Raw genomic sequence first — 22,680 nt, 5'->3', positions numbered from 1 at the left:
TCATATTAAAGAAGATATTTTTCCACTGTAAAAGATTCTCACTGTTATTCAGATCAATAATGTTCGATAATTCTGAAGCATACATATATTCTATCCTATACACAGTATCTCTGTAATTATGTAAGATTTGAGGCTTTCACGGCGGTGACTATGAAGAAAGCAGTCTTCTGGGATTTGACACCGACTTCATCTCTGTAATTTATCACGTGGATTTTCATAAACCTTTTGCTAATAACCTGGACTTACGCAGAATTGTGCAGCTACATTTTCAGCAATACCCTTTATTATACTATTTAGTAAAATTCATAAACTTACTTGTATTTTAAACTATTTTAAGTGTTGCTATAAACCAGTAAAATGTAAGCACTTCAAATGTGATGTGATCAAGAGAACTGGACCTAATATAAAACGTGAAGCTGTCAATGGGACATTGGTGCTATTGCCCAATGGTATATTTTTATATGTGTGATTGCAATAAGTATAAAAGGTGTGGTTTGCAATTTTAGTGCATTTAGGAAAGGAGATAAGGACAATGCACAACTTTGATGGGAAGAAACATAATTGTAATTTGAGACTTTCAGTTACAATTATGATGATGATTATTATAAAATTATGACAATATTTTGCAAAATTAGATTATAAAATTGTCAAAATCATCCCATTATGTTAACAAATAGGACTGTTCTATTATCTGTACATAGCATATAGTCTATACAATGTGTGTTAACTTTTATATGAAAAACTCTTATGTAACAAAATAAAAGTGTTATATTTGACAATTATATACACCAGAACTTAAAACAACAATTAATAAAGTGTAATTCATTACAACATAAAAATTAAAATCCCTGCTCAAATTACTGACAAACTTATTCAGTCATTTCCAACATTTCATTCAGAAAGTTAACACAGTTATAGAGTATCTGTTTAGAAGAGATTTTCAATACAGATTTTGAAGTGTAATATACAATCTTCTTTACTTAGGCCTTGAATAAACGAAACAAAATACATTCCAATACAGGCATTATTCAGAAACAGTCATCAGTTCTCCCACTGATGACACCATGGAAGACATTCTGCAATCATTCATGAGATCTACAGGAATAAATAAATTAATATATATGTATATATTAAGAGCAAAAATGCAGAGTGGGATTAGAGCATGGGAATTCTGAGCTGCTCCCTAGGGTGATGTAGTACAAACCTGGCATCTTCAGGAAGTCGTAAGTTTTTTGTTATTCTGTATAAAATAACAGTAGACTGATATCATAACTACAATAACTGTATACTAAAATGTACGCAATGTACAGAATGTCACAATTTATACTTTCAAAAGGCCTACAGTGCTTGTCAAGGTCAAAGGCATTTCCAATTTGTATTCCTATCATATCTTTATATTGTGCATCCTGTTGTGTCATAAATAAGATATATAAAGTATAGAATATACCGTTTACACAACAACAATCTGTATTCAAAACAAAGACGACACTACTGCATCAAAGATTATGTCTTAATCTTTGTTCTCTTGTTTTAATTTCTTATCTTTACTACTGTAATTTTAAACACAAATTTTATCTTAGGGTTTTAGCTTTAAATTTCGCCCAAGATTTGTTACACATCTACATTTGAATTTAATTTCAAAGGCACAATAAGGATCCTCATTCGATGAATAAAATGACAAGTGATTACAACTCAACAGCTCAGACTGGTGCATTGTATGCCTGATGATGACCCGTGAAAGGGTCAAAACATGTTGAGTCTCTAATAAACATCATAAAAGCAAATGTTGATGCAGTAGTGTCTTTGTTTTGAATATTTTATACTTTATATATCTTATTCCTATCATATGTGTCACCAACAATTCTAGTAAGTTCTTGTGAACAAATTGTTTCCCATAACATTTTAAACACGTGTTAAAATTTTCATACTATAAACAACCAGATCAAATGGAGGCCCAAGTCTCTTACTGGCACGCTCCAGTTTTGTCATTCATTTGACAATGCTGATAGTATCTAGATTAAGTAATGCCAAGGCACATTCCTCATTATCAAAATGTCTATACAATTAAGCAACAATTTCTTTACCTTTCACATCTAATTCAACTTCAACTTTGCTCCTACTTCTTCAAGCAACAGTACATCATGAGCAAAACCTGACACCATAAAGAGAGCCAGTAATAATTTCACAATTTGGAGTTTTGCAAATGAATATTACATTCAAATTCCTTCACTGAAAATCCTGAACCTTCACAAAAATTCATAATTTTTGTCATGATACTGCTTTTTTTGGGATTCCTACACCCCTCCTCTTCTAAAATGTTGCACAATGCGCCTCCAAGTTTGTCTGTAAAATATACTTTGTTGTAACTGTCATAGAGAATATGACCCCCCCCCCTTGCAGAAAGTAGCATAATTTCACGACCAACAGTGATGCACACAACACAACCCTCATTATTTAAATTGTGGTTCCTTTGTGAGAACATGCTTCTTTCGTTCTGTCTCTTCTGCGTTTGGAACTGAACCACTTCAATCCAGCAGACAACCTCAACCTTGTTTCTTTAACATCCACTTTAATCTGTCTACACCTAGATCCCCAAAACAATCATCTCTTCATATTTTTTTATTAAAATGTTATATTCATTTTTCATTTCCCCTATGCATGCTACATGCCCTGTCCATTTCATCCTCTCTGATTTATTGGTCTTAGGAATATTTAGTGAAGAATGAAAAAAAAAGAAGATATTTCTCATTATAATAACAGGAAAACAAGATGATACAAGACAAACATATGTATAGCATAGGCCAGCTACACTACAGAACTGAATCTTATGTAAAAGCGATCTAAGGATTAGCTAATATGAACTTATAAAGACAGCACATTGTATAACTGACCTGATATGACTGCAGGAGTGCTTGCCTATATAATTCAGGAAACATAAGAAGAGTATTTTATTGCTAGTAAAAATTTATGCACGCTCTCCTTGGATCTGTCTACTGAGCAGCATAATTTTGTGGCTAAGTTTAGTATTACGATCTTTCAGATAACGAATCAAATCTGCCTGCTTCTCTAAGAGATCATGGATGTGATCACCACGTTCCCTGGAAATAAGAACAAGGGTTCTGCAACACATTTCATGAGTGATATGTATATTTTAAGATGGACTCAGACATTTTAATATGAATTTGAAATCAATCAATATGAAAGTTCCATCATCAACTAAAGAAATGTCTCCCAAACATTTCTAAAAATGTAACACATTTGACCACAAAAATACCAATTCCCTATACCAAAACCAAAGCTGCTAATGTAAACCCACATAGAACAGAAAAGATTTTACATACTAGTCAAAAGAGAATACACAGTGATTTAAGACTTAAGATTTGTTCACAGTGTACTTGACATTTTAAAGAAAAATTAATATATTCTTATATAAATCTGAAGCAATGCTAAGGAACCCTGCTGTCAAGGTACACTAATATTATAGTAGTTTCTTTTGTAGCAATGAAAATGCAATTTGCCTTTAAAATAATAAAAGCATGCACAATGCACATGTAGACCCTAAGTAGTTTCAAGATTTCCCCAGAAATGTATCTAAGAAATTTTACTGTATCCTTAACTGAGAGTAGGACCAGAAGTAATGACAATCAAACTTCTATAATCTGGCATGTCAATTTGGCCTCCTGAAAAAATATTCTGAATAGCGAAAATGCAATCTTTGAAGCAGAAACACAACCTAAAAATACAGAATGTCAATCATTTACATAATACATCCTAATGAGAGACATCTGTTTTTTTTTTTAAATATCACTTCCAATTGGAAAACAATCAACACTCCTGCTTTACATCCTGGTTTGTATTTAACAAAACCCACCGCCCAACTTTTAAAAAAATTTGGAAATCACTGAATTGCAGAAACAGAGAATGCTCTTTACCTATAACCAACTTCACCGCCACTATAACTGTCCTGTATGAAATTCATCATCCATTCTTCCCGCTGAACATCAGGAGGCGGCTTACTTCTGTTGAACTTAATCACTTTGCCTATATAACAACATACATATATAAAATTTTAACATAAAGCTATTAAAATTCCACACTTTTTAATAACTGAGCGTCTTGTTACAGTACAGATTTTTACTGAATGTAACTTACAGATATAAATCACCATGAAATAAGCCAGAACAGTAGTTTCCACTGCAATGAAGACACACAGATAATTCACTGGCTTTAAGAATTCACTGATATTGCACTGTTGCCTGAAATCTTTGTAAAGATGACTGAAGGCCGTACTTAAAGCCAACAATACAGTATTCCCTGAGACAAACAACATGAAGAAAGAAATTACAGTGATCAAAAAACACACAAGAATATATTTCATGGCATCTAAGTAAGAACCCATCCCATGTGTCGACATACCATAATGTAATCATGAATTCAACTAGCCTCTATTGTAATGGCACCTTCATGAGGGGGGATGGCAGGTATCACTATTAGATGGAGCTAGGACAACTATCAAACAGTGAACATATGCATACAGTAACTTTGTTTTTGAAGAAACATCATTAAAAACTAATTTTTCTTTGAAATTCTTGCCACATGAATGAAAATTCCAGATGCTTGGATATTGCATAACTGGGAGTTTACTGTATTTGGATCAATGTTATGTCCTTTCACATTACCTTTTTCAACCCACATACGTTGCCCTTTCTAAAGGCACCCTTCTGCCTGATAAGGGTTCTTTCCTATTCTTTTTATTCCAACTCAGACTTTGCCTCCAGCGCCAGCTGGAGTCTCATCTGCCCTTCCATTTGCCTATGCTTTCCTTGAAGTCCTCCCACCCATGCTTGGATTCTTCTTTGTGCTCTAACTTCCACCCTTGCTATTCTCATCTACCTACACCACCCACTGGACCCTCATGCTTCATTCTCTGCTCTCTCTTTTGCAACAAGAAACAGCCCCTTTGGTTTACTGAGGGTTCCTACCCAGCCTATACACATACAAATCTTCCATTCTCAGTTTACTCTTCAGCCCTAAGATGGACACATTAGATTCCACCAAAACATCGGTGAACTCCTAGAAGACTACACGGAATGACATCCCAGATGACAGTACTTTGCAAAGTCTCCACCATGAGAACCCCAAATCTCACAATGATACAACAAGATCAGTGACAACTGTGCAAAGTGTTCAAGCCAAAGATGTGAAATTAATTTCAATAATTTTAAGTATTCATAATAGAAACTAGTGATCTCCCAGTTTTATAACAAGTGTGTAATATTTACTACAACTCAGGCAGAATGTGTCTGTCATTAGTACCAACCCCTGTGCTTATCATAAAAGTCCAAAATAAAAATGGCACATTTTGAATTTTTAATTCAAAATTAAGGAGAGCTTCTGCAGAACAGTATGAAATTAAATGGAATGTCGCCCTGACACATGGCTGGTTACAGGGTAAGGAATATAAATTCTGAAGATTGAAATTGTAATTTTCTGGGTTAAGACACCCTGCAGTTGGGTACCAAAGTTTCAAAGGGACATACTGTCTTCATCTTCAGGGGTGACGAAAGCGGCAATATGTTCCTCCAAAACATTAGTACATACCTCATGGTATCGTGGAAAAGAAAAATCAGTATGAAATATATTGTTAGTTGTTTATAAACGTACTTACACAAAGAAACAATATAAAATGGAATTCGACTATGCTGGTGTGTATGCTGATAAAATTCAAGATAGCCATTTACTCTTAATGCATGATGCTTCTGTCTGATGTGATTGTCCACAATCTGAAAATATATGACAACACTCACAAATGGAGAAAAGATAAATAAAATTATATTAAGTTTCGGGATAATTTTAGAGTTGTATCACAAACATGGTTCTCTTTTTATTTATATTGTGGTCTCTAGGGCAAAAGCACTGTGTACTCTGGTAGAAGGATACTGGCTTTCTGGAAGAACATACTACCTCCACCTCAATCGCAACAATCTGAAGCACTTTACCACCTACAAAGCCACACAGTAACATGGATTTTTTTTTTTAATTCATTTAGTGGGGGGTGCAGTCCAACGGTCCACTCAGCACGGCAGCCACTGATTGACCTATCATTACATCAATTATTACATCATATATAGGGTTAAAAATTTCAGTAAAATTATCGTTCAGTTGTATATTTTGTTTGCTGACTTCATACATATGAAATCTTTCGTAAGTATCCAGTGTTCGTCCTTTCTTGCCGATATATAAAATATTTCCAAAGTTTTGTCCATCGTGCTATATTCGTGTGTGGTGTCTATTGTATGTTGAGCAAATCTGGAGTTTAGTCCATTATTTTTTATGTCTCTTATGTGTTCTCCGAATCTGATTTTAAAGGTACGTCCTGTCTGTCCTATTCAATGGACAGTGTGCAATTCTAGCTGAGGTATTTATACAATATTTTGAACATACAACAATCATGGACATCTTGAAAAAATTCCAAATAATAAATTATTACAGATATGTCAATGATATTTTAATCATCTATAATTCCCATATAACTAACACTGATAATACTTTGAATGAATTTAATAATATACACCGTAATAACAAGTTCACAATGGAAAAAGAAATAAATAATAAAATTAACTTTTTAGATCTATCCATCGAGAAAACACAATAATCTACTAATTCGCATAGTGGGGGGTGGGGTCCAGTTGGGTTCACTCAGCACGGCGGCCACTGATTGGCCTATTGTACCTGCCCCGGGTGAGTATGATGAAGAAGAATTTGGTGGAATGAAGATTGGCAGGGGAAACTGAAGTACTTGGAGAAAACCCACCCCAGCGCCACTTTGTCCACCACAAATCCCACTTGACCAGACCCAGGTTTGAACCTGGGCCCCTGTGGTGGGAAACCAGTGACTAACCGCTTGAGCTTTGGTGCGGCCAATCTGCAACTTGGAATCTATATGAAACCTACAGTTAGTATGTGATTACTCACAACGATTCATGTCACCCATATGAACATAAAAAAGCTGCTATGAACTTTCTCATTAATCGACTGAATCAATATCCCCTTTCGCATAACAACAAAAACAGAAGAAAACATTGGTAGAACTATATCAAATAATAATAACTACAAAAAAAACACCATACACTAATAAGAAAACCATGCAAAAAAAAATGGACCACCTTTAACTTTTTTGGTCATGAAATCAGAACTATTACCAAATTATTTACAAATACTGAAGTTGGTATTTTATATAGGACAACAAAGAAAAAAACAATATTAAATACCTTTTAAAAATAAATTAAAACAAGAACGATAAGTACAACCTTAGCGGAGTTTACAAACTACAATGTGCTCACTGTTCAATGAAATACATAGGACAAACAGGGCATGCCTTTAAAATCAGATTCAGAGAACAAATAAGAGACATAAAAAGTAATGGACCTCTCCCTCTCTTGCACCAACTCGACAAATAACATACATCACCAAATCAGTAGTCAATCACAATAAATTTAACAGCTATTATTGTCGCATAATTTCCAGATTAATGTCAAATAATACTACATCTATACAACGGGCCTCCAAGCAGTTTACTATATGTCTACAAGTCTAGAATATACCATTATGTCCGCAGGAATATAACAAGATTGCAACACTGACTTCATGATATGTATGAGTAATATCATATGAAGAGTTTTTAACCATATTTTACTCGATAACTTTAGTTATTTTTATACCATGTGCTTGGACTGCACCATAGCTGAAGCGGTTAGTCGCTGGCTTTCCACCGTGGCAGCCCGGGTTCGATCCCAGGTCTGGCCAAGCGGGATTTGTGGTGGACAAAGTGGTGCTGGGGCAGGTTTTCTCCGAGTACTTCGGTTTCCCCTGCCAATCTTATTTCCGCCAATTGCTCCACAATCACCATCACCTATCATCAGGGACTGGTACAGTAGGCCAGAAGTGGCCGCAGTACAAGGGACTTAGTCCCACCCCACTAGCAATAAGAAAAATATATACCATGTATTTTGTAATGTAACAGTTATCAAGTGCCCAGCTTTACTGTCACAATTGCAGTTCAATAATGTGTGAATACAGTAATCATGTGTTTGCCTGATGATGGCTTTAAAAGCCGAAACATGTAGCTAAGGTAATTTTAACCTTGACCATTATGTTGTTGTGTTATGACGGACTCAAATAAAGAATTGTATATAATAACACAACAGGATGCACTGGGGGGGGGGCTATTCATAGATTTCAAGAAAGCCTATGATTCACTTAGAAGGGAAGTATTGTACAACATTTCCATAGAGTTTGGGGTTCCCATGAAACTATTTAGGCTGACTGATATGTGTTTCAACAAAACACACAGTAAAGTCTGTACAGGTAAATATTTGTCTGATAATTTTCCTATCCAGAATGGTCTAAAATAAGGAGACTTTTATTACCACTGCTTTTCAACTTTGCTTCAGATTAAGCCATTAGGAAGGTCCAGGAAAACCATGTGGGGCTAAAATTAAATGGGACACATCAGCTCCTGGTCTGTGCTGATAATGTGGATCTACTGGGTGATAACATAGATACTCTAAAGAAAAACAGCGAAACCTTTCTTGACGCTAGCAAGGAAGGAGATCTAGAAGTAAACACTTAAAAAACTAAGTACAAGTTGCTACTTATCACCAGGATGCAGGGCAAAATCATGACATAAAGGAAGCTAGCAGATGTTCTGAAAATGTGGAACAGTTCATATATTTTCAAATGACATCAACAAATCAAATCTTTATTCAAGAGGAAATTAAGAGGAGACTGAATTTACGTAATGCTTCCTACTATTCAGTTCAGAACTTTTTGTCTTCTTGTCTGCTGTCTAAAAACATAAAACTTATAACATACAAAACTATACTTTTGCCTGTGGTTCTGTATGGATGTGAAACTTGGTAACATTAAGGAACACAGACTGAGGGTGTTCGAGAACAGGGTGTTGATGAAAATATTTGGACTGAAGAGAGATGAAGTAACAGGAGGTTGGCGAAAACTGCATAATGAGGAGCTTCATAACTTGTGCTCTTCTCCAAGTATAATCTGAATGATCAAGTCAAGGAGGATGACAAGGGCAGGGCATGCAGCACGAATATTGATAACAGGAATGCGTATAGGATATTGGTGGGAAAGCCATAAGAAAAGAAACCACTAGGAAGACCAAGATGTAGGTGGGTGGACAATATTAAAATGGATCTTAGAGAGACAGGATGGGGTGGTATGGACCCAATCAATCTGGCCCAGGATAGGGACAAGTGGAGGGCTCTTGTGAGTATGGTAATGAACCTTCAGCTTCAATAAATATCTGGAAAGTTCTTGAGTTGCTGCACAACTGGCGGCTTCTCAAGAAGAGCTCAGATCCATGAGCAGTTCACTCTTAACACTTTCACTTACTAATGGCATTCTTTTTTCATAATACTGATTCACTCTTACGCAGTAGTTTTATGAATTTAAACAAGTATAAAAGACCTCAATTCTGTCATTTAGCTTTATTAATGGTCTCATTTATAGTTACCAATTTCCATCATCATTTCTAAAGCCACTCAGTAGCTCAGGTTCTGCAGTATCAAATAGGTGGATGATTAATAAATGAAATGTTGAAAATGATGTAGAAGGAAATGGTCATGATCTCTTTCACAGTACCATCCTGGCATCTAAAAAAATGTTTTTTCTTTAAATTCACTAGTGGGGGGTGGAGTCCAGCTGGGTCACTCGGTTGTACCTGCCCCAGGTGATTATAATGATAGAGAATTTTGTGGAATGAAGATTGGCAGGGGAAACTGAAGTACTCGGAGAAAACCTGCCCCAGTGCCAATTTGTCCACCACAAATCCAACTTGACCAGACCCAGGATCAAACCCGGGCCACTGTGGTGGGAAGCCAGCAACTAACCGCTTGAGCTATGGCACGGCCACCATCCTGGCATGTAACTGAAAGGGCTCATGAAAAGCATGAAAAAGCTCACTTGGAATAATCAGAGTCTTGGCTGAGATTTGAACATGATTCTTCCCATATCCAAGTCAGATGCACTGCTGCCTGAGCTAACATGTCCGGTTTCTTTTACTAGTCACATAGTTTACTTCAAAACCGTTCATTAACTTCAGCCTTAACAATGTTAGAATAAATCCAGTAGCCACTATTTCCTTTTCATACAATTTACATTAAATTCAACTATCAGAGCCTAAGCTTCAATAGCAAAACAAACAAGAACCTTAGTTCACTCCAATTTATATTATCACCAGCTATTTCTTTTCATAGTTTTCCTCAGTCCCTCCAGGTTTCCTTCCCAGTCATTTCCAATTCATCATTCATTTATCAACCCATTTTAGTCCTGATACTGATAGCATCATAAAATAACCCACTGTAACTGATCATCCCTTTCCTTGTCATATATATATATATATGTGTGTGTGTGTGTGTGTGTGTGTATGTGTGCCTTAATTTGCTTACATTTTTATATTCACGTTGTATCGTAATTAATCAGGACTCTAACAAGTGCATGTCAAGATAGACCCTACCAAGAGAACTGTGTTACATGATGCAACACCTCACAAAGTCAAAAAGAAAAAAACTCGTGGGGTTGATTTGTTTGTGAAAATATCACATTGCAAGGAACAGTTTCAAAGGAATGCATGATGCAATCCAGTGGCAGTTGTGCGTTATGATTAGAATGATACGCAGTTCTCTACAGCACAAGAGGAGACTGTTTCTGACATCAGACGTGACTGGACACGATATCAAGTAGTCCTCATAGCAAAAAAGTAACAAACTGCAATTATCAGAGAGCAACAAAGGTTCTCAATTTGTAACATTGTGTGTAGTGATGACTGTTAAATAAAGTTAAAATAATGGTCGTGCAGTGGTGTCTGGAACAGTGACCATTCTTCCTGCCTAGCTAGAGTGAGAGGGGAGACATGTTCTGCCGATTGAACAGTTAGCCTAATTATATTATATTGTGACATGTCAAACCGTTGTTGGGCAACAGGATGTGGAATGAATTACCACAAACACAGACTCTTGATAAACGGTCGGTTGCCAAGTTATGCAACAGTAAGGAAAGTGGTGTTGCTCCATGCTGAGCCGAAGCACGCCGGTTGCTACACAGCAATAAACAACTCTTGGCAATGTTGCTAAGCAACACCTCTGTAAACACAGCGTCATGCAACAGTGAAGCAAGCTGAGTTTTCCGCTGTCTGACTGAGGGTTTATAAGAGAGACCTAAGGAGTTAGTTGAAATATAGAAGTCACCAAGTTCAGTTGTATCAAGTGACCTGTGAAGTTATAAGTTTAGTTAGTATTCGGAGTATTCGGGGCGTATTTGGAGTGAGTGCAAGACAGCTGCAGCAAGAAGAAGAATGGAACACATGTTATACTGAAGATAGCATGAAGAGATTATGTGTAGGGTTTGTAAAGTGTAAACCCGCAACAGTGTCATAATTAATTGTAGTTACGACTTGTAAGTGATTAATCCGAACGGAGTCTTCAGTAGCCCCAAAACGTTACATTATAATCATTCCAACCCTAAAGCTAACCAAATGAAACTTGGTCATAATATGAATGGTGAGTGATATGACCTCGACACACATTTCAGAAGGGGAAGAGTGACAACAGCCCTCACCATCTCCTTCTCTACTTCTTTGTTCTTTGACACAACTTTATTATAATAACGGTCTGTTAATGCCAAATTCAACTCCACACACTGTCCACATTCCCTTTGAAGCACATCTGCAACTATATTTCATATCTGGAATTGTAAGGATGTGTCATGTTATGATGACAAGGTACTCACTTAGCATGTCAAAGTTATGATCAACTAACAAAAAGTAAGCTACATTTCAAACTGTTTTATTAAAAATCATTAGAGTGGATGTGGACTTTAAGTTTTCCCTCATTTTAACATCCAATTTTGATGACCCCAAGCCATGAACCTCAGTATTAAATTTCCTCCATTTAAAATTTTCTTGAGTTTAGTGTTCATATTTATTGGTCCCCAAAGAAACCTTAAATGATGGTTTCTTTACATCATTCAGCACAGACTATTTTGAACTATAAGACTATAAATAAACAGATAGAATGCATGACAAGCTCACCAGTGCGACACACCAAAACGCTGCGTGGATGTACAGAATAATAAAATATGGTGCACATCGCTCCATGTTTTCTGGCCATACAACAGCAAGTACAATGGCTGTAGCTAGCATAGTAACCTTCAAACAAGGAAAGCAGAGAAAAAACATGCAAAATCTTAGGTGGAGAGTACTGTCTTCTGTGATGTGACACCATGCAGTCTGGTAGAAGTTCACAAATGTTTCGGAGGAATGTGTCACTGCCTCCACTTGCTAGGTCAAAGAGTAAGCCAAGCAAACAACCAGCAAGCAGTTCTTCCGAAAGAGTGGTGAATTTTCTACTGGACTACACAGCATGACATCCCAAAATGTACTCTTTGTAGTCATTGCCATGAGAATCTCAACTCCAACAAAATATCAAGCATTTGCCTCAATCGTTCAATTACTTGCAGATTCATGGCAGCACATTCATCCATAATACGTTGCCACACGTGTTCCAGTGTTGGTGCAGCAACCTGGTACACAATGACCTTTACAGTTCCCCTCAAAAAAATCCAGTGGTGTGAGATCAGGAGAATGAGGTCAAGTTTCACAAGTAACTGAATAATTAAGGCAGTCATTCATCTGTATTAACTTTAATGGTCAACTCTTCAAGCACCATTAGTAAATCCTTTTGTTGGCTCAAAAGGCTAAGGTATTCATTCAGGTTAATTTGTTGCACATTGTTGCGTTCTGTTATAACCAGAATGGTACTTTATAGTAATTGTTTTGAATCTGTCAAAAAAAAATAAAGCACAATCTTAAAAAGTGATTAAAAAGTAACATTGATTTCAGTAACAACAATTATATAAACAAATTGTATACAGTATCATATGCCCATTTTATTGGGGGATTTTTTTTTTCCTTGGCACTACAGCCCCAGTGGGCCTAGGCCCACCTCCACGAACTCCGTTCACTTCAGTTCCTCTAGATCTAACACATACGGTAGGACTCCTTGGGCGAGTGATCAGCTCATCGCAAGGCCTCTACCTGTAGACAAACACAGAAAAACGCGCACAAACATTAATGCCCTCAGTGGGATTCGAACCCACGATCCCGGCTTCCGAGCAAGCGAAGACAGTGCATGCCTTAGACCGCTCGGCTACCGTGATCAGCATTAGGGAATATACCCCTTAGTGTTTATGACGGCATGTAGTTTCAGCATGACAGCACCCCTCTCCATTTCTTACACCGAATACATAATTGCTTGGACTATTTTCTTGTCACATGGACTGACCATCAAGTTCCAATCATCAACAATATTTTTTATGAGGACACAACAAATACAAATCTGTATGCCGTAGAAGTACAAGATCACAATAATCTAATCAATCACATCGTGTCAGCTGTGACTGACTGCAGGGACTCACTGAATATTGTTGTAAATCATGCATAGGAGTTGGTGGAGGTAACTTTGAGCAATTCTTGTGAACAAATATGAAGAACAGTGTGCGAGTCCCCCTGCATGATCTGACATTTATGACAAACATAACATAAAATTCAAACTGAAACGGGTAATACCTTCAAAGTTTTTGGTTTTCATTCACTTAATTTGAAAGGAATAAAAAGCGATATCAAACATATATGAGCAAATGTATACATTAATGGAAAAAATGAACAATTACTTCAGTTTCTTAAAAGGTGGAGAAATGTAAGTGAACAAGACTGATGAACTGAATGACAATTTATTTACCTTTTCTGCTCCAAACAATCTCCCCACCACATGCTAAGGTTTGGCATAGGGCTTCAAGTCACTCTGTACAACTGTCACATGCCGAGCTGATTCAGTAGTATGTCCAGATAGACATTCTTGCATACAGTGGGAAACAACAACCTGTTTTATAGTTTAATTCAAATTTTTATAGCTACCTGCAAACCAATATTAACTTACACACAGGAAGAGTTCTACTGTAACAGCCACCACTGTATTAAGTGGTGTGAATTTCTTTGCCATATCAGTACAAAGAACCGGTTGCAACAACTGGGAATCATCATCATCTCCAGCAGCACTAACACTCAATGAGGCATCACTGAAAAACACTCCTCCCTAGATAAAAGCACATGAAGTAAGTAATCCTTCACATATATCACTCACAAGATATAACTACATAAACATCTACAATAACAATGCATATTCACTACTACAAAATGATTCACTTATGAAAGTGGTACGGGCACAGTCAGAACTGATATGATTTCCTCTGTTTATTACAAATTTATTTTAAGTTGTATTTTTGTCTCTTCATGTGCGCACATAAGTGAATAAATACAATCACAGATAAGCCAGGATATGAATAATCTCTGACCCAGTTTGACAAGGATAATGATAAAGGACAGAAATGGATTTACCAAATTTTCTTACTATTTAAAATGAATATTCATATATGATTCAAACTCTGTAAAGAAAATGGTATTATCACCATAAGAACGAAAATGCTTTCCTCTGTTTAGTACAGATTTATTTGAAGTAGTAGTTGTGTCTCGGGAGCCAGGATAGCGTAGTCAATATAGCAACTGGCTACGGGCTGCATGACCAGGAGGTCAGACTTCAAGTCCCGGTAAGGTCAAACATTTTCCCTTCTCCACGTCATCCAGACTGGCTCTGAGGTCAACCCAACCTACTATCCAATGAGTACCAGGGGGCCCTTTCATGGGGGTAAAGTGGCCAAGGAGTGAAGGTGACCAATCACCTCCAACTAGCGCCAAGGTCAAGAAAATGTGGAACTATACATCCACTCTGTCATTCGCCTTCATGGCATAATGCTTAATTAGTTAAGCACAAGGACTATTTTACCTTTTTTTACCCTTGGTAGTTTTGTCCCTTAATGTATGAACATTACTTTCCAAAATGAAATCTAAGAATAGCCAGATATGAGTTGAGTCAACATTATACATTTATCCAAATACTGAATGAGCATAGCCAATGGTGGAAAAACTGAGTATGTAACAAATTCTTAAAGAAGTATGGAAATTGTTATAAATTCTAAGCTAGTAGAATTTATTTAGATAATAATGAAAGTTTAAGAATGACTGTTGATGCATCAGAAACACCAACACTCAAATCTGGTACTGGCATAAAATAAGTCACACATATTACACCAAGTAACATGGTTGGTTTCATTACATATAAACTGAGCAGTATGTACATAGGTCATACCGAAAGTCATGAACAACATTTTTTTGCATGCAACCTGGGAACAGCAGACGAAAGAGAGTATGGTGGTAGGTGTAACCAGCTGTTGTGTTAACCTTGAGTGTCCTGTGACGTCAATAGCTTGCATCACGTGACCAGTATCACTCCTAACAAAATGGCCGACAACCATATGTCGTTTTGTCAGCGTGCTGCCATCGAATTTCTTGTGAAAGAGAAAATCCCTGCTGCAGAAATTCACCAGAGACTTCAGCGTGCTTATGGAAGTGTGTGCATGGGTGCAAGCAGTGTCTGAAGGTAGGTGAAACATTTTAAAGATGGGAACACCAGCATCGAGCCTCGGAGCAGTTGTCCTCGAACAGCCGCAACTGAACGCAATAAGGTAAGAGTGGATGAGATCATTCAAGATGACAGGCATGTAACTGTGGACACAATTGCCCAAAAACTTGGAATAGGGCACAGTGGAGTACAGGAGATGATTGAAAGCTTGGGCTATAGGAAAGTTTGTGCTCGTTGGGTCCCGCGGTTATTGACCGAAGACCACAAAGGTCAGCGAAAAGCCATCACCTCAGAACTGCTGCAGAGATATCGACATGAAGGCAATGATTTTTGCTCTGTATTGTGACAGGTGACAAAAGCTGGTTTCACCATTTCAAGCCTGAAACGAAATGGCAGAGTATGGAATGGCACCATTTGCATTCTCCATCAAAAAAGAAGCCAAAGACAGTGCCATCAGCTGTGAAGGTGATGGGCACAGTCTTCTGGGATGCAGAGAGGTTTATTCTGGCCGAATTCTTGGAACTTGGGCAAACCATCAATGCTGCTCATTATGTCCAGACGCTGCACAAGCTCCATTGTGCATTGTGCGATAAACGTCCAGGACAAAACATCATCATCCTGCATGACAACGCTCGCCCCCACGCTGCTCGCCTCACATTGGAAGCAATTGCAAAGATGGGGTGGGAAGTTCTTCCACACCCCTCCTATAGCCCTGATCTGGCACCCTCTGGCTACCATCTTTTTGGATTTGGGAAGGATCAGCTGCGTGGACGTTTTGAGACAAGGAAGGCAATTCAGAAATCAGTGCATCAGTGTCTTCGGATGGCTGGAACAGAATTTTACAGAAGGGGAATTTTCAAACTCCCAGAATGCTGGGAGAAATGTGTATAAAGAAGTGGCGATTATGTGGAAAAATAAGGAAATGTCTGTAGATTGAGGTGGTGTATTTGGTTTGTCAATAATAAAGCATGTTACTTTACAAAAAATTGTTGCTCATGACTTTCAGTATGACCTTTGTAATATTTGTATGTAGCAAATAAACATAATATTCTATGTAAAAAGAATATTAAACCAGGCTCATAACTTAACATTAACATCAAGCTACAATCTGCACCATTTACTGCAAATAAAAACTGAACAACTGGATTTTTTCAATTGACCTAATCTTCCTGCTGTACTATGGCCCTGGGGTCCACTCAGCTCTAACAGAAATGAGTACAAGGAATATTCTTGGGGGTAAAGGGCTGACAATCTTGCCGCCATCTATGAACCAGTTGTTTAGAAAATGTGGGTAACCGCAACATCTCACAACCCTATGGGCCTCCACAGCCTGTTGCAGAGATACCTTTACTTTCACTTCATTTTAAATGTACCAATGTGGTCCATCCTCTTCACAGCTCATGTCACTATGTCCTACCTTGCTCATTTGGCTGTGACCTTGCCCTATCCTAAGAAACTCGATAACTTGTACACTTAGCCATTCATTAAGTGCAAGAGTAGTAGAAACACCTCCTCATCCTAAGTAAACATCACAATTTCCCAGCACGTTCTGGTAAGACATGCAATTGTAAAAATAATCAATTAAACTCAAAGCTTTCGTACTGGGCTCTAATAATTGTGTAGTCTTAAAATGTTTACATTTAAATGTTAAATTTTAACCTGGAGTTGGATCGTTACTTAACCTAAACACGGAAGGCCTGTACTCTTTCAAACTGACGAACTAATACCACACATAAATCTGTACCTGGTCAAGTTTGGTAGTTAAATATTTTAGCGCAGACCTTAGAAACACTTCCTATACTGAAATATAATTGCAAAAATCATAAATAAAAAATTATTTACCCCACTTGATGTATTATAGTTCCTACTAAGGCTAACCATAATGCTAAAGTAATAACGCTGATAAATATATAAATCACTCCTCCATCTTATTCGCAGCTATCTTTATTGATATTTCACAGTCACATCACAACTAACATATACTTTTTCAAATACATTGTCATCTCATTGATCACGTACAAACAAACGCTAATAAATTTACTGATCAAAACGTAACTCAATCGAGAAGTCGAATATGTGTATCGGCAGCACGGATTACTAACAGAATTACTGGGTTTTTGGACTTTTCCCATCGTCCGGAATTCTAGGTAATAGAGGACACGACGTTTCGGAAACTGGATCTGTTTCAGTCTTTAGGTGAGAAATTAAGACACCTACTCGGTTGGGCAACTTAGAAAGAACTAATCTCAGTCACTGGAGTTTTTTCTAAAGGGCCCAACTGAGTAGGTGTCTTACTTTCTCACCTGAAGACGGAAACAAATTCAGTTTCCGAAACGTCGTGTCCTCTATTACCTAGAATTCCAGACGATGGAGAAAGTCCAAAAACCTTCCGTGAACCATCCACCATTGTCAAAACCCTTCACAATCTAGGGATCCTACGGATTACTAAGTTTCCCTGTACAATGCCCACATGGATTACTAAACGCAGAACACAGACACAGATGAGCCAGATGAGCAATACAAACGGCATCACAACGAAACTTCTCAGGCCTACGGAACAAGTAGTGTATTTCATTTTGGAGGAACCTTCTGCCTCCATATATATTCTGGATATAGCACGTACCCCGAAACTATACAGCGTTTCATCCTGTAAACTTATGGCCGTTGTCCCATTGGCGAAACCGATCACATGCATCAATAATCTGAAACCAGTTGCAATTGATGCTCGCACACCACTGGGACGGATTAACTAGTAGGAATTCACCAGCGTTTTGGAAGAATGTACTGTCACAATAACCAGGGTCGAGGAGTAAGCCAAGCAAGCAGCAGAGAAAAAGACCTAGGCTTATTCATCAAACCTGAAGATGGAGGCAATATGTTCTTCCGAAACGCTGGTGGGCACCTATTGGACTAACCGTATCACTGGAAAGAGGACCTTACACGATCAATAATAATGTCATTACCTTATGAGAATGACATTCATAATGATTGTGTAAGGTTCATGGAACTGGAATGATGGTCAGTAATAATGAGAATCCGGATTTTCTGATTTCGAGTCATCATTACTGCCGCGTGGTCTGGATACTGTCATTAGCAATGACCGTGTAGAGTGCGCGCGTCATTGCTTCTTCATTATTCAGTTCGCTTTGTGGAGTCAGCGTGGCAATAACTAGACATGGACAAAGAAAGTAAGGTCTCCGTCACTGAATCTCCTACAAGTGAGGTGAATGCAGAAGAGGGCGAAGTTCTTTGAAATTTCATAGAGACATTTGAAACCTTGCCGGAACTGTGGAACCCCCATTAAGCCAATGTACTAATAAGACAAAAAGGAGTATAGCCTTGGACAAACTGCTGAATATATACGTTAAAATAAAACCAGGGGCTAGCCGCTCTGATGTTAGACGAAAAATCAACACGCTTCGCTGTAACTACAGGAGAGAAAGAAAATTGTCATCGAAGAGATGGGGAAGTAGTACGGATGAAGTGTATCAGCCTACTTCCTGGCTATTTTACGCCCTCCCGTTTCTCGACAAATCTGAGCAACCAGCCAATGCCAATGTACAACGGGTAGACGAGGTATTTCTTTATTGCTAGTAGGATGGGACTAAGTCCCTTGCACTGTGGCCACTTCTGGCCTATTGTACCAGCCCCAGATGATAGGTGAGGGTGATTGTGGAGCAATTGGTGGCATGAAGATTGGCAGGGGAAACCGAAGTACTCGGAGAAAACCTGCCCCAGCGCCACTTTGTCCACCACAAATCCCACTTGACCAGACCCGGGATCGAACCCGGGCTGCCGCGGTGGGAAGCCAGCGACTAACCGCTTGAGCTATGGCGCGGCCTTGACGAGGTCAGTACATACATATATAAATTTTATCAATAATAATTTTATATACAGGACCATCAAAATTTTAATTGGTGCCAAAAATTGTTTTAAAGATGGACAAGCGGCCTTACAGTATACTTCTTAAAAAGAGAAGGAAGAAACTAGGCAATGCAGGGTCCTTTAAGCTACGTGGAGAGGCAACCGATTTTATTACGAAATACAAAGACTTTATGGCAAAAAATAAATTGTACATCTATAATTACAATACGCGAAGAAAACTAAATTTACATGTAAACCATTGCAATACAGTTCTTTAGAAAAAAACGTGATAAATATGGGAGCAACTACTGTTGCTAGTATCTAGTGAGTAGGAAGAAGCAGGACAAGCACACTCTTGTTTTATAGCAGTCGCAGAAGAACGGTAGCGTCCAGGGGTCCAGGTGATAGATCAGAGGGCGATTTGGATCAGGTGAGAGATCAGAATCGAACTGTTGTGGAGAGCAGACGCATGATAGGATATCAGGACGATTTTGTGAGGGGAGAGCTTGAGAGACAGGACTGAATGCCGACTGAAGATTGTCTGTTTGACATCATCAAAGCGACACTTCATCTCCAGTTTCGGGGTTGGAGCGATAATCGTTAGTGTGCTGTAGGATGGAGCAGATCGACTGGAAGTCAAGTGGTTATTAGCAGTGTATCATTGAGATCGGACAGGACTGGTTTGAAAAAGGAGAGATTGGTTGACCCAGTGAGAGGATTCTTCAATTCATTCTTAGTAAAGTCAGGAGAACAGCTACGTGTTAGGAGGTCGGGTTGATCATTGAGCAACATTGCTTGTGGTTTCAGTGCAGGCAGTGAGTTGTGTCTTTCTGTCTTCTTATACGTCAATACTCGGCTGGGTTGTTGAATCTGTAAGTGCCGAGCCAGGGATGGCTGGCGTCCCTGTGCCGGGGTACCAGGCATTCTGGGCCGACAAACGTGTCGCTCTACAGGCCGAATTTGAAGAAATTATTAAGCAATTCCCCGATGCCGAAACACAATACAGGCGCTTATTCGACATCCTGTGCAGCATTGAGGACGTGGCCGGCTTCACAACTGCTGCGATTGGAGAAAGTGGAGAATGGGCGGCAATAGTCAGCGCCGCCGACGACAATAGGATAAATTACTGTAAGGCCATCTACGGCAAGACGCTGTTCAGTGCGCTCTACGGGAACTATACAGTCACGTTAAATGAGATGAAGTCACTGGTAAAGGCCAGCGCATCAGGCACAATTAATCCAGCTCGGGAGGAAGGCTTCAAAGAAGCCCGGAGGCGGAAACGACAAAGTACCGCTGAAACCGCACCGACTCCAAAAAAAATCAACGGCAGCCGTCGGAAGCAACCCCAAAACAGAGGTTGCCACCAAAAACTACTTCGCCCCCCTCAGGGAGGCAACGATGGAAACGGACACTTCTGGTGCAGAAACCACTACGCTGGAGGAGGGAACCTCAGGTAAGGGAGGCAGCCCCCCCCCCAATAATTCTGACATCCACAGTGAACCTCGTTCACTTGCAAAAGCAACTTAAAAATGTGGTCAAAGGTGACTTTGAGTTCCGTAATACCAAAAGCGGGACCAGAGTCATCTCTAAAAGCATAGCGGATTTCGAAGCCGTCAAGACTCACCTATCCCAAAATAAACTTTCCTATTATACCTTTTTTCCTAAGTCAGAAAACCCCACTAAGGCTGTAATCCGGCACCTCCCTCTCAATACCCCGACGGAGGATATTTCTGATGGATTGGTGACCCTGGGATTTGAAGTGGTTAGCGTCAAACAGATGACAACCACCCGAGGGTCGCCTTCAGAAGAAAGGATAACCAAAAACCTTCCCCTCTTCCTTATTACCCTACCCAGGATGGCAAAATCACAAGAAATCTTCAGACTACAAAGCCTTTGCCACATTGTAACCGCTCTTCGAAGGGCCCTTTTCGTTGGGCGCCACTCCTTCTAACCGTCTAGTGCGTTAAGGCCCCTTTCGTTGGGCGTCACTCCTTCTTACCGTCCTTCTCCGGCAGTCCTCTGAAGAGCCCTTGGGTTGCTGGTTGCATCTGCTCCTCTAGCCGTTCCCTCTCACCTGTTGTTACTTCGAGTTGGCAGGTTGCTGCTGCGTCCTTCCTATCCAGTTCTGTTTCCCTTTTTGTTGTTCTGGTGGATAATAGTTTGCGGGGTATGGGTTATCGGAGTGCTGGGCGCCAGTAAGCTTACTGTAACGGCTTACATTTCGGGGAAAAGGGGGGATGAACTGGAAACTACAGGTGCTAGGTGCCGCATTCTCACTGGAGCGACGAGATTCGGTTTCAGGGTGAATACGGCCTCGCGTCAGCGGGAAAGAGAAGAGTGTTTTAGGTAGGCACTAACACACACTGTTTAATTAACCAATCTTGCTACACACGTACATGTATCAGCACTTGTTGCACTTCCTTAAAACACATGGAAATCTCTCCAACGTTGGCGACCGGATCCCTGGCTAGTTAGTTAGCGGCTGTTTCTTTTAGCAGAACCCCTAGAATTGCACTTTCACTTATACTTTTTGCACAAAGAAAATTTCACGTTAAATTTAGAAGAGTTATCCAGAGATTGTTCCTGCAAACACTTAAACATAATTTCGGCTGTACACTTGGAGGGTTGTTCAGAGACTCTTCTCGCAGACTGACCCTGCTTCGAAGCAAGAAATCTTCGCGGCTTCAGCTCCGCCTCCAAGTTACTACCCTAATTTCTGCTGATTGGAACAATTCGAATTTAGGGAGTTAACCATAATTCTCACTGCTCCAATCACATAACTTTAATTTGGGACTTTGGACCTTAAAGTCCTAACGTCGTTTTAGACAGCTGCCTGAAAAATTATACCAGTAGCGTGGGTTGCTGGCCTTCCCACTTTTGACTTATGGGGTTCAAAACTTGTCAAGTGTAACTTTACCAAAGGATCCCGCCGGTCAACTTACTAACTGAATTTCCAGGAAAACTCTGCGGGGTGCTTCCTGTCTGGTCTTTGTAGCAGTGAAGCAGGCCCTATTCTTGAAACCAAGAATCGGGCTAAGTCACCCTTGAGTGTTCCTTGCTACATCTTGTGTATAATTACTCTAAAAAGAAATATTGATTACAAATAAAGATGGCGGTGTCAGTTGTACGGCTACAACATTTCCATCCGGGTTGAGGCATAGAGTGGCCTTACGCAGTGTCACAACTGCCAACAATTTGGCCACGCCTGGACTAATTGTAAACAACCTTCCCGTTGCATGTGGTGCGGTGGTGGCCACCTTCA

At 39.1% G+C, this 22,680-nt stretch overlaps 1 protein-coding gene across 4 annotated transcripts; it reads right to left on the bottom strand.

Annotated features, from left to right (window-relative positions):
- Positions 1–343: 343 nt before the first annotated feature.
- On the bottom strand, positions 344–17,912 carry LOC111868380 (transmembrane protein 192). Of its 4 annotated transcripts, none has more exons than XM_033753025.1 (8): positions 17,907–17,912; positions 17,397–17,439; positions 14,016–14,171; positions 12,110–12,226; positions 5,669–5,783; positions 4,153–4,314; positions 3,933–4,041; positions 344–3,098 (listed from the first exon to the last, which is right to left on the bottom strand). In XM_033753025.1, exons 2-8 carry the CDS (start codon positions 17,433–17,435, stop codon positions 2,966–2,968), a joined length of 831 nt encoding a protein of 276 aa, XP_033608916.1. In that variant the 5' UTR covers positions 17,436–17,439; positions 17,907–17,912; the 3' UTR covers positions 344–2,965. The 4 variants fall into 4 exon arrangements, with proteins under 4 accessions (XP_033608916.1, XP_023714735.1, XP_033608915.1 ...); XM_023858967.2 differs by lacking the exon at positions 17,907–17,912 and adding an exon at positions 17,574–17,830; XM_033753024.1 differs by lacking the exon at positions 17,907–17,912 and adding an exon at positions 17,611–17,623.
- Positions 17,913–22,680: the final 4,768 nt, after the last annotated feature.

The sequence above is a fragment of the Cryptotermes secundus genome, unplaced genomic scaffold (genome assembly GCF_002891405.2).
Source record: "Cryptotermes secundus unplaced genomic scaffold, Csec_1.0 scaffold4110, whole genome shotgun sequence".
NCBI lineage: Eukaryota > Metazoa > Arthropoda > Insecta > Blattodea > Kalotermitidae > Cryptotermes > Cryptotermes secundus.
Note: the sequence above shows the minus strand (reverse complement) of the source record. Positions and strands in the feature narration are given on the sequence as shown.